This window comes from Microtus oregoni, unplaced genomic scaffold (assembly GCF_018167655.1).
Source record: "Microtus oregoni isolate MIOR12 unplaced genomic scaffold, Mior012 000028F_ref0000031, whole genome shotgun sequence".
Lineage (NCBI taxonomy): Eukaryota > Metazoa > Chordata > Mammalia > Rodentia > Cricetidae > Microtus > Microtus oregoni.
Window position 1 is genome coordinate 15,024,910 of NW_024543087.1, and position 18,145 is coordinate 15,043,054.

The following is an 18,145-nucleotide window of genomic DNA, read 5'->3' on the forward strand; positions in this document are numbered from 1 at the left end:
GAAGCAGTCTCTGGTCTCGTTCCTGGATCAGAGTGCTGGGACAGCCTTGGAGACTGCTTGCATTCAATAGCTTATAGGGTTCTAGTTACTAGAGAGTAAAGCAGGCGGGTGGTAATAGCATGAGAACAGTGCTGGCCCCTGTTGTGAATGCTTAGGTATGGCAGAAAAGGAAACATTATTTGAAAGGGGCAGGAACAACTCTGCTTTAAAAGAGCTTCTCGTCCTCTTCTGTTTACAAAGTTTCATGTAGCAGAAAAAGTTCTGTGACTGGAGCCTATCAAAGGGGATTGATTGCTAAGACAGTAGAAGCTCTATTTTTCATAGTTGCTGTTGGAATTTGTGACTCTTCTTAGAGTATGTTAGCCTTTGTGAAATCCTTTCTGGAGGAGAGGGCAAAGGGCTGGTGTACCTAGCTGGTTAGTATTCGGTATGCTCTGCTTTAGCCAGCTGAAAGAGGCAAGACACTGAAGTCATTTTTAGATGAGATGGATTGTGGTTACAAGAACAGACTCAAGTTTTTAGTCCTGCTTTATTCAGTTCATTTTCTTTCTTTTTTTTTTCAACCACAGTTCTCTCCAACCTACCTCTCCTCCTGCCCTTCTGCATCCTATTCATTTTCTGTAGTTCTTTTTACTGTGGTTACTGGACATGACCTTCATTTGCGAATAGCAGCTATGTGTATGTCATTTCTCAGAAGTCTGTCGGCATTTTAGAAGGCTCTACCCACCTTTTGTACCGAGTACCGTGAGGAATTATTCACTCATGGACATTTGTTTGGGTGGGAGCTGGGTCTAAGTTGAGAGCAGGGTAATGAATAAATGAGCTTCAGGGAGTGTTCATGATTTTAGAAAATGCCTTCAAGGTTAGGGATGTAGTTCAGTTAGTAGAGTACTTAGCTGGTGTGCACAGATCCCTCAGTTTGATCCTCAGCATCACACAAACAAGGACTGCTAACACACACCTGTAATCTCAGCACTTGGGAGCTGGAGGCAGGAGCATCAGTAATTCTACAGAGCAAGAGGCCAGCCTGGGCTACATGAAAACAAACAAAACTCTCCTGGTAAAGGAATAGTAACTTTCCTATTTTCTCCTTTTTTGAATGAAATCTTTTTGGTTTTTCTAGACAGAGTTTTTCTGTGTTACAGCACCAACTTTCCTGGAACTAGCTCTTGTAGACCAGGCTGGCCTCGAGCTCATAGAGATCCTCCTGTTTAGTGAAATCTTTGGCGTTATTTGTGTGTGTGTGTGTGTGTGTGTGTGTGTATTGTTTTTTGGTTTGGGATTTTTGTTTGATTGTATTTTGATTTTTTTTTTGTATGAGATAATAGTTGTCATGAATGATTTTGATTAGGCCAGTTAGCAATCTTCAAATTTGTGTGTATTATCAGATTTTGAAAACATGTTTAAATATCGATGCTCCAATTAACTACAAGTGCTCTCTTTGGATTTGTAAAGAAAAGCGAGTGGGAGCAGCGTTGTCAGCCTAAGAGCTTATCTTTTGAGGCTGAGACTATGTAGGTGTGAAGTATGGGGGAGCTGACATAACCAGTAGTCAGTGGGGCACCTCTGCCCTGCTTCTGCTGACTCGCCCGATGCTAGGCTGCTGTTCACTTCCTTCGTCTCTACCTTAGCCTTGTTTCTTCTCTTACCCCTTTATTACTTTATCTCCCTCCTACTTTTCCATTCGCCTAAGACCCACGTCCATTCATCTTGATCTTTTCAAACTAGTTTTCCCTTTTTACCCCAGGCCCAGAAGCCAGCTCACCTTTTCTTCATCTGGGCTGTTTAGTGACCTCTGTTTTGTTAACAAATATGATTGGACCACAGAGTGGTTTGATTGGATGAGGCATGAAGACCTACTGGTGTAGCCTTAAAAGATGTCAGGCAGTTGGCAAGTAAGAATTCTAAATAAAAATTGAAACTACCACCTGTATTTTTTCAGGCCGTTGATGCTCACTGCCATCGGCTGCATCCTCCCTATGGCACTGGTAAGTGTGGGAAGGGCTGGCAACAGTTATGGTGGGCTGCTGGATTCATCCTTTCTTGGGGAAATTTTTTAATTGCAAGTTTTGTTACCTACTTGTCTTTGAGGCTAGACAGTTTGGACAGCTATAGGTAACGCTAGGAAAGGAAGATAGAACTGACCATGGTCATGGGTTTTCTTGAGGTATTATCAGGAGCAGAAATTACTTAGTGCGTGCCTTACTTCATCCTCACTGCTGCTGTGTTCTATATGTTAATACTTCGAATACAGAACGTATCCTATCCAAGTGCTCTAGGATGTCACCAAATACTTTTCAATTTTGAGAAATTCCTTTAAGAATTTATTCCAAAGATACTTGACTCTTAAGAGAGGTCCTGAATGTCCATTGTGCTTTCCATTTCCTTAAGGAACAAGCTTTACCTCCCATGATGGTTTTAGTTCATTGTAGGCAAGGGATGCAAACGTTTACTCGAGTAACTAAAATTTTTGTGTTTTGTTTTGTTTTGTTTTTTCGAGACAGAGTTTCTCGGTAGTTTTGGAGCCTGTCCTGGAAGTAGCTCTTATAAACCAGGCTGGCCTCGAACTCACAGAGATCCGCCTGCCTTTGCCACCCAAGTGCTGGGATTAAAGGCGTGTGCAACCACTACCCGGCTATTGACCTGAATTCTTTACTAAAAGAAAACAAAGGATCCTGTCAGTCAACCCTTAAGGGATCCTGGAAACCACCACCTGGCCAAGTAACCAAAAAAATTTTTTTTTTTGGATTTTCGAGACAAGGTTTCTCCGTAGCTTTTTTTGGTTCCTGTCCTGGAACTAGGTCTTGTAGACCAGGCTGGCCTCGAACTCACAGAGATCCGCCTGCCTCTGCCTCCTGAGTGCTGGGATTAAAGGCGTGCGCCACCACCACCCAGCTAAAGTAACCAAAGTTTTAATAATGACATGCTTGAATTTTTGAGGGGGTTAGGATTTGGTCGGAGCTTGGAAAAAAATTAGTTATTTACTAACAGACTTGAAGTGGACTTGGAACTTGAGATTGAAAAAGAATTTCACTGGAGTATTCTCTTTTAAGAACCTAGTGATGAACATACAGGGAACAAAATTAAAACCTAGACTAGGGCAGTGAATCAGAATTTCTATGCCCAGAACCAAATTGCTCTTGTACTTGCCTTCTCTAACACTGTGAACTGAAGCTTACTGCTTCAGAAGTGTTACTGTTGTGCACTGCTATCTTGCTGTGAAGAGATCGCCCATGACACGGAAACTGGGGATGGCTTACAGTTTCAGAGGTTAAGTCCATTATTGTCATGGTGGGAAGCATGGTGGCATTCAGGCATTCACAGGCCACAGGAGGAGAGAGACTTTGGGCTTGTAATGGGCTTTTTGAAAGCTCAAAGCCCACCCCCAGTAATATACTTTCTCCATAAGAGGCCACATTTTATGTTTGGGTTTCTCTACAATATGAGAAACCATACTAAGGTGTCATAGCATTAGGAAGGAACATCTTAGGAAATGCTGAGGCTGTAGGCTTCTGTGCTGTTAGTCATGTTTGGAACCACTTGCTGGTAAATAGCCACTTAAGTGTTTGTATAGATGTCGTTACCTCTGAGTGAGGAAACAATTGTTTGTATAGATGTCGTTACCTCTGAGTGAGGAAACTAAGCAATGCATCTCCCTTTGGTCTCTGTGCTGCCTTCTCTGGCCTTGCTTATGAAGCAGGAATAAAATTGAGTGGAATGTTTACAGTTCTTTAAAATAAGAAGGAAAAACTTGACTCTTCTACTGCCTCCCACTTCACTAGGCGCCTATAACACAGTGTTACCAAGTGAAAGTCTGTGTCAATTCCTTTTACAGACACGGGCCACAAAGGATGGTAGTTGTTTGCGTGTTACTTTTGCGAGTACCGCTTCTCAGAAACAGTCCTTCCTGACGTGGGTAGCTAGATGTTTTCAGAAGTAGAGATCTGGAGCTGCTGGATTGGATTAAGGCTGTAGGTAATGTAGGGTATCTTGTAGGATAAATGACTACAGAAGGGACCCCATTTCCTTTAATTGGCCTGGATTCCAGCCCAGCCTAGTCTACATAGACCCTGTCTCAAAAAATACAAATAAATGAAATGATAAAGTACATAAGCATGTGTTTCTTGTTAAGGTATAGGGCATAGAAATGCAAATTTTTTTGGTTTTTGGGTTTTTTTTTTTTTGAAAGCTATGGAAAAGTAAAATGTGTTTATAGTGGTAATTCTACTTAGCTGTTACTGAGTGGACCAGGTACACTTTATTGATCCTGGGGGTGATGTATCCTATAATTCTTTGTAATAGTGGACACTCTAGCAAAAATTAAAGGATGCACATAGAAGTACATGACAAAGGAGACTTGTATGCCTTAGGAACATTTAGGTGGAACCAAATGTAAAAGCAGCCCACTCAACTTGAATGAGGTGTTGGTCTCCTGTGAGGATGCCGACAGTGTCCTCTTAAACAGCAAGCCTGGTTCACTAGCCATGTCTGCATGGGACTGATAACCGCTGTCTTTTCTCGTATCCTTCCCTATATATTTGAGAGCTTCTCTGTTGTCATACTTGGAAGTGCATGTTGTTGTCCTACCTCCTGGATCTCTGACATTAGAGGTTTCGCGTGGATCGTGCTAGTAGTCATGCATGAATTTATCAAGGCACGGCAGATTTCTTCTATTTAGTCAGTGTAACTAGCTATGATTCTGATTCTTTTTCTCACCTTCCCTCATAGATGCAGTACCATACTTTAAAATTAAGTAGTCATGGGGCTGGGGAGATGGCTCAGGTTAAGAGCCCTGGCTGCTCTTCTTCAATTGAGTTCAATTCCCAGCAACCACATGTTTCTCACGGCCGTCTTAATAGGACCTAATGCTCTCTTCAGGTGTGCTGGTGCACACGCAGAGCACTTTTGTAAAAGGTACTCACAGACAGGCATTGAATTAAACAAGTGACCTGTGGAGACATTAAGCTGGGTGGTGGTGGCACATACCTTTAATCCTGGCACTCAGGAGGCAGAGGCAGGCAGATCTCTGAGTTTAAGACCAGTCTACAGAGGGAGTTCCAGGACAGCCAGAGAAACTGTTGTTTGGTGGCCAGGGTATTGGGGTGGGGGATGGGACGAACGACTCTTAAGCAGCTAGATATATGGTTATGTGAACTGATGTGTGGGCATGTTTACTATGTTCTGAGGTAGCAGCCCACTACCAGGTCCTCTTTCCCAGTATGGGGATCAGCAGTGTAAGTAGTTTCTAGTAACACAGTTGCCATTCTCCTAACTTCCAAAATTATAGAAATTTTGAGACATATGGGTATGTTTTATTCTTTCCCTGATCATGTGTGTGGTGTGTGTGTGAGTCACCTGTGAGATGTGAAGATAGCTGTAGGAGTAGGCTGTTTCCTTCCACATGGTTTCCAGGGATTGGCTTCAGTTAATGAAGCTTGCATAGCAATCAGTTACTTTTAAAAATACCTCACGGGCCCAATTATTTTTTTAAGTTACCATTTTGTTTTTGAGACAAGGTCCCATGTTGCCCAGGCTGCTGGTGTTGAACGATTTTGAACTCCTCCTGATCCTCCAATCTCCTGCTGGTATTCTAGGCATGCACTATGGTGTTTTACTTTTTTGTTTGTTTGTTTGTTTAATCAACTTTATTGAAACTATTTTGTTTTTGGTATTTTTTTTTTTTTTTGAGACAAGTTTTCTCTGTGTAGCCCTAGCTGTCCTGGAACTTACTCTGTAGAGCAGGCTGGCCTCAAACTCCGAGATCCACCTGCCTCTGCCTCTGGAGTGGTGCTGCAATTAAAGGCGTGAGCCACCACCGCCTGACTCAATTTTTTTAAAATATGGACTTTATATGAAGCCCTAGCTGGTTTGGTACTCACTTATGTAGTTCAAGCTAGCCTCAAACTGATAGGATTCCCCTGCCTCAGCCTCCTAAGTACTATGACTGTAGATGTGTGCTATCATGCCTAGCATTGTTTTATAGAAACTTTCATGTAGGAATAAGTTCATCCAGTTTTAAATTTTTCCATTATATGTTTTTTTGTTCATTTGTTTGTTTGTTTCTGAGACAGGGTTTCTCTGTGTAGTTTTAGTGCCTGTCCTGGAACTAGCTCTTGTAGACTAGGCTGTACTAACCCACAGAGATACACCTGCCTCTGCCGCCCGAGTGTTGGGATATATCTATCTGTTTAGCAATTATCATTAACCTGGCATTGTTTGTTTGTTTGAGAACATGTTTTATTGTGTAGACCAGCCTATTCTTGAACTCACACAGACTGGCCTGCCTCTGCCTCTTGAGTGCGGGGATCAAGGGTGTGTACCAGCTGCACCCTTCCAGGATCCCAACTTTTCCATCACTCCAAAAATTTCATGTGTCTACGCTCAGCCCTCATATTTAGCCCGAAGGAACTACTATATTTCCCTGCACAATTTTGCCTTTTTTAGAAAATTCATGTTTCCTGATTCTCCTATGATTGTGTTGTTTTTAAGTTTCATCTGTTTTATATGCCATTAATGGATTCCCTTTATTGGTAAATAGTGATTTTCATAGTGTAGATAACACATTTTTTTGCTTATCTGCTCATTTATTAATTTATAGACATTTAGGCTGTTTCTGACTTGGCTGTTAAAACTATGTTGCTAAAATCATCCATGTCCTGAATTTAATGTAGACATTGCTTTCACGTGTCTTGATGTCGATATTTAGGGACAGGATTCCTGGGTCACATGGTAAGTGTATGTTTAACATTTTAAGAAATTGCCAAAATCTTGGTAGCACGCTCCTTTAAATTCAGCACTTGGGAGGCAGAAGCAGGTGGATCTCTGAGTTTGAGGCCAGCCTACTCTACAGAGCAGAGCGAGTTCCAGAACTACCAGGGCTACACAGAGAAACTCTGACTTGAAAAACCAAAAAGAGTGTGTGTGTGTGTGTTGTATATCTGTCTTTTTCTCATTTTCTTTCCTTTTTTAAGGACATGGTCTCACTATGTAGCTCTGGCTGTGTAGATCAGACTTGCCTAGCACTCACAGAGACACATTGTTTGCCTCCCTAGTGTTGGAGTGACAGTTGTGTGCCCCCATCCCTGGCAAGAGCTTATCTTTATTCAGCCGAAAATAGGGAGGAATGCGTACTAAAAGATCTTTGAAGTTGTACAAGTATTGATTATTTTTTATTTTTAGATTTTTTAAAATGTATGTGCATATTCTGCCTTCTTTTAGCTATGTATATATTTGTGCCGTATGTGTGCCTAGTTCCCTGAAAGGTCAGAAGAGAGCATCAAATCTTCCTGGGAATGGAATTATAAGTGGTTATGAGCTGCCATTTAGGTTATGGGAATAAAACCTAGGTCCTCCACAAGAGCAAGTGCTCTTAAAAGTTGAGCAGAGTGTCTCCAGCCCAATGGAATTGATTAGAGTAAATTGCTGCTCTTGGAGTATTGAAAAGTGGTGGTATGAGTCCTAATTGATCATGAGAAAATTCACCTCTTGGAACTAAGGCTGATTTTTATCTTTAACGTGGCTTAAATGCCCAACAAGGTTTGTTGCTGGCCAGGGAGTGAGGCTGCTTCAAGTTTCCCTCTGGGAAAACTGATGTGTGGATGGAGGGGTTGAAGAAATAAATCAGTTCACTCCTAGGATCTTAATTTGTGTGGAAACTGCCCCCACCGCTAAGACCACCTTTAAAATAAATTCTTCTAAAGTACTGCTCATTGCTCGTTGTCCTCCATCCCTGGAGGCGTCTTTGACACCTGGCTCTGTATATAGATCAGCAGCAGTTCTCAACCCTTTGGGCTTCAGTCAATCCTTTCACAGGGGATGCATAAGACCACCAGAAAACAGATGTTTACATTATGATTCATAACAGTAGCAAAATTAAAGTTACGAAGTAGCAGTGAAATAATTTTATGGTTGGGGGCCACCACAACATGAGGAAGTGTATTTTTTTTTAATTCTTTTTTTAAAAAATATTTATTTATTAAGTATACAATATTCTGTCTGTGTGTATGCCTGAAGGCCAGAAGAGGGCGCCAGACCTCTTTACAGATGGTTGTGAGCCACCATGTGGTTGCTGGGAATTGAACTCAGGACCTTTGGAAGAGCAGGCAATGCTCTTAACCACTGAGCCATCTCTCCAGCCCCGAGGAGGAAGTGTATTAAAGGGTCACAAAAGTGTATTAAAGGGTCGCAGCATAAGGAAGACTGAGAACCACTGGTATCCTCCTTGTGTACCTTGCTCGATGAAGATCAGTCTTGCCACAGTGGTTCCACCATATTCATAGTGTCTGCATATGTCATATCATAGGCACTTTTCTTTTTTTTTAATATTTATTTATTTATTATGTATACAATATTCCGTCAGTGTGTATGCCTGCAGGCCAGAAGAGGGCATCAGACCTCATTACAGATGGTTGTGAGCCACCGTGAGGTTGCTGGGAGTTGAACTCAGAACCTTTGGAAGAGCAGGCAATGCTCTTAACCACTGAGCCATCTCTCCAGCCCTGATAGGCACTTTTCTTAAACTTCATGTGCAACTTGGAAACCACACTAGCACCTGATACAGAAAGCTAGTGGTATATATGTGAGTTTTTTCTCTGCTGACTCAAGTGTATTGAGGGATTTTTGGCTCTTTGCACTTAATAAATATCTTCACAGTTAGTTTTTCTTTATTGTTTTGTTATTGGGGGGGGGTTGTTTGTTTTGTTTTTGACCCCTCCCTGAGAAAGGTACTCATTCTTTAGCTCTGGCTGTGTGTTTTGTCTGTATGATAGATGTGCACCATGTATGTGCCAGGTCCATGGTCAGATCCCTGGAACCTGAGCTATTGGTAGACAAGCCATAGTGTGAGTGCTGGAAAATGAACCTAGACCCTTCTGCGAGACCAACCAGTGTTTTTAATTGTGGGCCATCTCTTCAGCAACTAGTTTTCTTTCCTTACCAAAACTAGGATGTGCACAGAATGTAGTCAGTGCATTTCTGGTGTCAACAGAACCATGTTAGTGTAAGTGAGCTTAACTCTGAGCTTTTGTTTTGGCTGTTAGTGTTGTTGAAATCAAGGAATAAGTACAATGTTCAAATAAATGTCTTGAACATTTTCTAAAAATAGATCTACCTTCACTTTTTTATTTTTATGTATACAGTGTTCTGCCTGCATGTATACAGAAGAGGGTACCAGGGCTCATTACAGATGGTTATGAGCCACCATGTGGGTACTAGGAATTGAACTCTCCAGCCCCCATGCCTTGAACATTCTTTTTTTTAAAAAATTCTTTTGAAGAACCACAGGTTAATATTGGTATATGGTGTTGGGTTCAGTGAGTAAGATACTTGCTCTGCAAGTGTGACTTCCTGTGTTTAGATCCCTAAACTCTGTAAAGCCAGACTCGGTATCTTCTCCCTGTAATCCCACATTCAAATATACAGGTGGAGAAAGAAGAATCAGTTGCTTGAAGACCATATACATGAGCACACATAAATTACTAACCAATCATGTATTGAATGGATATCTATTTCTTGTCTAGTTGTGTAGGCTTTATGGAATTAAGGGAGGCAGCCCTGACCCCTTTCCATAAATCTTTCTATAAAGATTCTACCTAAGTCATTTGTGGTAATTTTGGTGCCTTTGCCAGGCCCATGCCCTCTGTATATGAAGATATTTAGAAATGAGAACAGTTGGGTATGGTGGCCCATACCTGTGATCCCAGGAGACAGGAAGATTCAAGGTTATCTTTAGCTACAAATTAAAACAGAAGTCAAGGTAAGAAGCAGTTGATATAGTTGGGCAAGGTTGCCCATTGGTAATTAGCAGCACTCAGAAAGTAATGCAGAGGATCATGGTTCAAGAGTTGTAAGAGCACACCGTATTCCCAGCACATGGTAGGCCAGGGCAAAAGGAGCATCTTGCTGTGAAGAGGCACCATGACCACCGCATTTTTTTGGGGGGGGGGGGTTTCGAGACAGGGTTTCTCGGGGTTTCGAGACAGGGTTTCTCTGTGGTTTTGGAGCCTGCCCTGGAACTAGCTCTTGTAGACCATACTGGTCTCGAACTCACAGAGATCCGCCTGCCTCTGCCTCCCGAGTGCTGGGATTAAAGGCGTGCGCCACCACCGCCCGGCGACCACCGCAACTTTTATGAAGGGAAATATTTAATTGGGGTGACTCACTTCCACTTCTGAGGTTTAGTCCATTATCATCATGTCAAGAAGTGAGGCAGCATGCAGGCAGATACAGTGCTAGAGAAGGAGCTGAGAATCCTTACATCTTGACTCACTGGCAACAGGAAGTGGTCTGAGACACTGGGTTTGGCCTGAGCGTATATGAGACCTCAAAGCCCACCCACCTCTGCAGTGACACGCTTCCTAATCCTGCCACTCCCTTTGGGGCCATTTTCTTTCAGACCACCACAGATCACAAGCTTGTATCAGCATGGGCTGCAGAGTGAGAACCTCTAAGGGGGAAGAGGATGTGTGGCACACATCCTTAATGTCAGTACTCAGAAGGTAGAGCCAGGTGGATCTCTGTGAGTTGGAAACCTGTTCTACATACAAGGTTCTAGGCCAAACAAGGCTAAGGAGTGAGACCTATCTAAAAATGAAATAAAATTTTTACCATGCAGCTGCTAAAATTTAAAATAGCTAGTATATCACTTCATTTTATGATAATGGTCTGTTGAAATAGTTAAAAGACATTACTATCCATGATTTAGGAACCTTGACCTAAAATCTCATGGTCCTCAGTAAGAAAATGTTTTAACAGTGTGCACAGTGTTCCCTTTCATGGAGGGTAGTGGGAACCCCTACCCCAAATGAAGTTAGCTATCTTGCATCCTTGGTTTTCTTCAGATGTATTTGGCCTGTGGGACAGGAAGGCACTCATTAATTGAACAGCCTCAGATAATGATACTGTTCTAAAACATAACTTATTTAAGTCTTGGATTATTTGAGCTTCAGTGCTATGTTTTCCCTACTGAAGTTCTTCTCTGTGAACCAGATAGGACTCAGCCTCAGAATAGAGTTATGTCTGTATCCTGAGGTATCTGCTGGCCTTTCATGTTTTCTGTCGCACCTTTGTAATATCCTGTGCTTGCCCTGGGTAGTCAGATATAGACCTACAAACATATCCCAACCTTTTTGCTCCTGTCTTGACACTTAAGATGTTTTGCAACTAGTTTACTTTTCACTTATTATGTCCCCTAACAAGCAAATGCTGCATTACTACTTGCTTCTTTAACCTAATTCTAAAATGTAAACTTCTGCAGCGTGCAATATAGCTCAGTTGGTTGAGTGCTTGCCTATAATATGCAAAGAACTGAGTATAAACTGGACATAGTGGCACACATCTGTAATCCCAGAACTGAGGAAGTGAAGGTAGAAGGATCAGAAATTCAGGATCACCCTTAGCTATACAGCAAGCTTTAGGTCAGCCTAGGATATATGAGACACTCTTTCAAAGGAAAGAAAGAAAACCCTTTTCTGTGTCAGTAACTATAGTTGTAATGGTAAAAGTAAAATACTACAGATCCCTAAATGGCTGCCCCAATACCATACTGCAGGTCCCCAAAGTGGCAGCAAGCAGCCAGTCCCAGGCAGGGACTATGCAGTTCCCCAAGTTGCTGCAGTGGGCCATGAGGGGCAGAAAAGTCCAGGCAGGGAGCCACATGGTGGGTGAGAGATCTCGACGAGGCAGCCAGTCCTACACAAGGAGAGACAGTGCCATCTGGGCACGCCATGAGACCATGCTGCTGGTCTCCTAAGGCAGCCGGTCCTGGGCAGGGAGCCACGCTGTGGGGCAAGAGACAGAGACATGGTTAGGCACACCATGCAGAGTGAGATTGGATATTTATTTGGTGGGTTATGGAAGGGAAGAGGAGAAGTGAGGAGAAGGGGGAGATAGAAGCTGCCTATTCAAGAGGGAGACAGAAAAAGAAAGGACTCAGGCTGGAAGCTGAAGATCAGCTTGCTTTGCGGGTATGGGGGTGTGCCTTGTCTTAACAGAGCAGACCATTACAATAGTACCTTTCCACTAACTAGATTGTTGTCCATTGCATGGATCTGTTATGTATTATTTATCAAGCTCATTTTTCTTGGATATGTAAGTTGCCTTCAATATTTTATTCTTGCAAATAACTTAGTAGTGCATGCATCCTCCTTACTTTCTTGGGAGGAAGAATTTACAGTGGAATTGGTAGCTTTTGTCACCTTTTATGTAGACTCCAGAAAATGTACAAGCCAGAAGACTGTCTACAAACCTTTAAAAAAAAATGTTTTGCGGGGCTGGAGAGATGGCTCAGTGGTAAAGAGCATCGCCTGATCTTCCAAAGGTTCTGAGTTCAATTCCCAGCAACCACATGGTGGCTCACAACCATCTGTAATGACGTCTGGTGCCCTCTTCTGGCCTGCAGACATACACACAGACAGAATATTGTATACATAATAAATAAATATTTAAAAAAAATGTTTTGCTACTGGTTCTTGTTGGATTTTATGAATTCAGAGATTTTAAACTGATTTTTTAAGCCAGGCATGATGGTGCATGCCTTTTAGTCCCAGAATTTGGGAGGCAGAGTCAGGTGAATCTCTGAGTTTTAGGCCAACCTTGTCTCAAGAGCAAGTTCCAGGACAGCCAAGTCTAGTTACACAGAGAAGCCCTGTTTTGAAAAACAATAGCAGTAACAAAACTGGTTTTTAAATGCTATTTGATTATTTGTTTATTTGAGGCAGAGTCTCACTGTGTAACCTTGGCTAGCCTGGTGCTTTCTATGTATACCAAGGATTTGCCTGCCTCTACCTCCCAAGTCCTGAGATTAAGGGCATTGCTATTATGCCAAAATTTGTTGTTTTTTTTTTTTTAAATTTGTTGTGTATATAGTGTTCTGCATGATGAAGAGGTCACCAGGTCTCATCACAGATAGTTGTGAGCCCCCATGTGGTTGCGTGGAGTGTAGCTCAGGACCTCTGGAAGAGCAGCTAGTACTCTTAACCTCTGAGCCATCTCTCTAGCCTAACCCAGCTTTATTTCTGAGATGAACTCAGAAGAGATTCATTTGCTGGATTAAAATTATGTGCTACCACTAATCTGACCTTAAGTCCTTTATTTTGTTGTTTATGGCATATAAATCAAGAAGTCAAAGTCTGGAGCTGTGTTGCTAGTACTAACTAGACTCATACTTTGTGTGTGCCTTCATAGAACAGCATGTGAGAACATAAGTCACATTTGGGATCCCATTTGGGAAGCCTCTTGCTTATGTTCGATATTCCCCCCTTTTTTTCTCTTCGAGACAGGGTCTTAATATGTAGCTCTGGCTGTCCTGGAACTCTGTTGACCAGGCTGGCCTCGAACTCTGATCTGTCCTGAGATCCGCCTGCCTCTGCCTCCTGAGTGCTGGGATTAAAGACGTGTTCCTCTATGCCTAGCTCAGATAGCACATTTTTAATTACTATAGAAAGGATGGTTTGGGTTCAGTTTTCAGTGAAAGCTTCTATTTTTTTATAGGAAATATTAATGAAAACAAAGACGAAGAACAAGAGATAAAATAACAATATAACTAATTTAACTTAAAAGAGCCAAAGAATGCAATTAAGTGAAAAAATGTGAGCCCAGCATCGTGGTAGATCTATACATTCTCAAACTATAGAGTACTATAAGAAGCTACAGTTAAAATTCATTATTTGTTGTTGTTGTTTCTTACAGGTATCTCACTCAGTTGCAAAACTTATATTAGTTAATTTCCACTGGCAAGTCTCAGAGATTCTGGACAGGTAAGATGATCATGGGAAAGAAGATAAAATTGTCCGTAGCATTCTTCTGTCTGCCCACCCATTGTGATTTTGTTGACATTTTGGAGTATGTCCGTATGTGTGTGCTGAAACACTATAACTAAAAACAACTTGTAGAGCAGAGGGTTTATTTGGCTGCATATTCTGAATCACAGTCCATTGGAGAAAGCCAGGGTGAACATGCACACCCGACAGGAACCTGACAGCTTCTGACGCAGGAGCTGATGCAGAGGCCATGGTGAAGGCTGTTACTGGCTTGCTCAGCCTGCTTTCTTTCTTTCTTTTTTTTTTTTATTTATTTATTATGTATATAATATTCTTCCTGAACTTCAGAAGAGGGCACCAGACCTCATTTCAGATGGTTGTGAGCCACCATGTGGTTGCTGGGAATTGAACTCAGGACCTTTGGAAGAGCAGGCAATGCTCTTAACCGCTGAGCCATCTCTCCAGCCCCTCTTTCTTTTTTTTTTTAAGATTTATTTATTATGTATACAACATTCTGCCTCGATGTATGCCCGCACGCCAGATGAGGGCGCCAGATCTCAGTACAGATGGTTGTGAGCCACCTTGTGGTTGCTGGGAATTGAACTCAGGACCTCTGGAAGAGCAGCCAGTGCTCTTAACCTCTGAGCCATCTCTCTAGCCCCAGCCTGCTTTCTTGTAGCACCCAGATCCACCAGTCCAGGGGTGGCAACACACACAGTGGGCTCGGCCCTCACTGTCACTGATTAAGAAAGTGTCCTGCAGGCTTGCCTACAGCCCAATCTTTTTTTGTTTTGGCTCTATCTGCCCTGGAGCCCACTATGTAGGTCAGACTGTCCTTGAACCCAAAGAATCCACCTGTCACTGCCTCTGAGTGCTGGGATCAAAAGTATATATTATCACGTCAGGCCTCTAGCCTAATCTTATGGATGCATTTTCTCAATTGAGGTTCCCTTCTCTCTGGTGACTCTGGCTTGTGTTCAATTGACAAAAACTAGTCAGCATGTACCCTGAGCAGGTAAGATGTTTAGTGGAAAGAAGAAATTGCTTCGGTGTTCAGAGGTCCCTCCTCTGCAGTGACTCTAGCTTATGTCAAGTTGACAAAAATTAAGTAGCTAGCATAGATCCTGGACTGATAAGATGTTCAGTAAGATGTTAAGATGTTCAGTTTCATCTCATGAAAAGGATATGAAATTGTCCTTGGCATCCTTCAATGCCTCTCTACCTGTTGTGATTGTTGACATTGGGAATATATTCTCTGTCTCAATCTCTCTTACACACATGCACACACACACACGCATGCACACATATACTCTTCTATTTCTGCTTTGATGCTAGTATAGTATTTTGTTACTTTACAGGTATTTCATACATTTTTTTAAAAAAATCTCTGTTATTTAGCAGCAGATTTATTTCTGATCATCTGTGTCTGTAATAGACCAATTTTTCTTCCCCCAAAGCTTTGGAAAATGGCTGGGTGTGATGGGACATGCCTTTAATTTTTCTTTATTTTATGTATATGGTGCTCTATCTGCATGCACCTGCATGCCAATAGAGGGCATCAGATCCCATCATAGATGTTTGTGGGCCACCATGTGATTGCTGGGAATTGAAATCGGGACCTCTGGAGTTGCTGCCAGTGCTCTTTACCACAGAGACATCTCTTGAGAGAAGATCCAGGAAAGTGCTTTCCCGCTGGGCTCTATCTCCAGCCCTATTTTAGCAAAGTGGAATTTTGCTAAGTCATCTAGGTTCCCTGAGTTTCTCTGTAGCCCAGGCTAGCCTTTAATTTGATCTTCCTGCCCCTATGTCTGAATTACCTAAGAATACCTATCAGTGCCACCAGGCTCTACTGGAGTGAGTAATTATTTGGGGATGGGATGGCACTGCGTGAAGTATAGGAAGATTGGTAGCACCTCTGGGCACTGCTCACTATAACAATTGGAATTACATACAAGTGCCACCAAGGTTAAAGTAGTGCAGGGCATCAAGCCCCATAGCTTGTATATGCTAAGCAAATACTATACTAACTGAGCTCCATCTTAACCCCATATTTTTTATTAAAGTTTATTTTATGTGCAATGGTGTGAAGGTGTCAGATCGCCCAGGGACTGGATTTAAACACACTTCTGAGCTGTCATGTGGATGCTGGGAATTGAACCCAGGTCCCCTAGAAGAGCAGTCAGTGCTCATAACTATCAAGCCATTTCTCCAGCCCATTCTCCCCATATTTTTTAAACTCCTACTTTATTCTTAAAGTATATATCTTTTATTTGTATGATTATGCCATTCCATAAACATAAAATTATGCTGTATGCATTCTTCAGCTTTGAATTTAATATGGTTGTATTTTATACTATCCTCTCATCAGAAAACATTATCTTTTCTCTGTCAGAAAAATAAAGCAAAACTTTTTGAGGCCCGGAGAGGTGGTTCAGTGGTTAAGAGCACCTTCAAAGGACCCAGATTCAATTCCTAGCACCACGGCAGCCTACAACTGAGTCTATATTTAGGAATCCAGTGCCTTCTCCTGGCCTGCATGGCACTAGGCATGCCTATGATGTTCATACATACATGCAGGCCAAACATTAGTACACATACAGTAAATATTAAAAACCAGGTAAAGGATAGGCAGTAGTCATTGCATGCCTTTAATCTGAGCACTCAGGAGGCAGAGACAGGCAGGCAGATCTCTTGAGTTTGAGGCCAGCGTGGTCTACAGAGCGAGTTCCAGGACACCCAGAACTACACAGAGAAACCTTGTCTCCAAAAACAGACAAAACCATCTGAGCATAGTGGCACACCCTTCAGTCTCAGCATGTCGAAGGCAGACAGAGACAGATCTCTGTGAGTTCGAGGCTAGTCTGGTCTATATACTGAGTTCTAGAACATCCAAACCCTGTCTCTAAACCCTCATGCCCCTGCCCATCCCCTCTCCCCTCACCAAAAGAAAACATTTGTATTGAGATAAAAAGAAATTTGGTTCAATAAGGGAGCTATTAGCACTAAGCTCAAACTCACTATGTAAACTACGTTGGCTTCATGCTTGCTGAGTGTTAGGATTACAGATGTGGGTGTTGTGTTCACAAGGTAAAAGACACTTTAGTGCAACCACAACACATGTTTGTTCTGTTACTGAGTTTAAAATGTCTTCAGTTTTTGATTCTCTCTATCTCTGCCTTTATTTTCAGGTACAGGGCAAATTCTGCCCAGCTGCTTGTTGAGGCTCGAGTTCAGCCCAATCCATCCAAACATGTGAGTGTCTCTGTGTCTGACAGTGTTAATACCAGTTTTTTTGTTTGTTTGTTTGTTTGTTTTGTTTTAATAATCCTTTATGAGTTTTTTGAAAATAATCTTTATTTATTTTGCGGGGGTCTTACTATGCAGACCAGGCTGTCATGAGATCTTCCTGCCTTTGCCTCTTAGTGCTAGGAATAAAGGCGTGTGCCACCATTGCCTGATTTTTTTTTTTAACAAATTTATTTATTTTATTCTACATATATGAATGTTTTTGCCTGCATGTATACACATGCACTTCATGCGTGCCTGGTAGGAATAGAGGCTAATAGAAGGCATCAAATCCTCTGAAACTGGAGCTACAGATGGGTGTGAGCTGCCATGTAGTTGTTGGGAACCTAACTCAGGTCCTTTCCAAGGACTCCAGAAGCTAGTCTGTTTCTTGATTTGGTTATATTTATATGGAAAATCCTCTTCCCTTGAACAAACTTCAGTGTTGACTGTGAGAACCTTTACAAGTCAGCCTTTCAGAACTTTTATGGCTGAATTTGGTGAGAGGCCTTGGCTTATATGGCTACATCTCTCTCTCTCTTTCTCTCTAGGTCCCCACAGCCCACCCCCCTCACCACTGTGCAGTGTGTATGCAGTTTGTGCGGAAGGAGAACTTACTCTCTCTGGCCTGCCAACATCAGTTTTGCCGAAGCTGCTGGGAGCAGCATTGCTCCGTGCTTGTCAAGGATGGTGTTGGTGTGGGTGAGTCAACACTGAACTTAAACTAGGCCTCTTCATTTTATTTATTCAATTTTATTTTATGTGTTTTGTCTGCATGTAGCTCTGTGTAGCATATGTGTGGTTGGTGCTTGTAGATGTCATGAAATACCCTGGAACTGGTTTTACAGTTTGTAGTGATCATCGGGTGCGTTATGGGAGTAGAACCCAGTTCCTCTGCAAGAGCAACAAGTGCTTTTAACTGCTAAACCTTCTCTCCAGCCTTAAAGTATTTGTCCTTCACTGTGCGTTTTTCCTTAAACAACCTTTCCTCTTGAAAGGGTTTTATAGTTAGAACAGGTAGTTCAGTGCTTCAGTCAATAGTAGCAGTTTCTGTGGTCTCCAGTGATGTGAGGAATTAAAGTCTTACAGATATCGTTGTGAGT

The 18,145-nt window shown here is 42.1% G+C and overlaps 1 protein-coding gene across 5 annotated transcripts in view; it reads left to right on the forward strand.

Annotated features, from left to right (window-relative positions):
* Arih2 (ariadne RBR E3 ubiquitin protein ligase 2) overlaps positions 1-18,145 on the forward strand; it is a 56,436-nt gene that overhangs the window by 25,861 nt on the left and 12,430 nt on the right. For 4 of the 5 annotated variants that reach the window (XM_041677157.1, XM_041677160.1, XM_041677158.1 and 1 more), the window contains 3 exons: positions 13,687-13,754; positions 16,946-17,009; positions 17,594-17,744. In XM_041677157.1, coding sequence (XP_041533091.1) covers positions 13,687-13,754; positions 16,946-17,009; positions 17,594-17,744 — 283 coding nt within the window. Of the gene's footprint in view, positions 1-1,942; positions 1,989-13,686; positions 13,755-16,945; positions 17,010-17,593; positions 17,745-18,145 lie in introns of all 5 variants that reach the window. The other variant, XM_041677161.1, reaches the window with a different exon arrangement.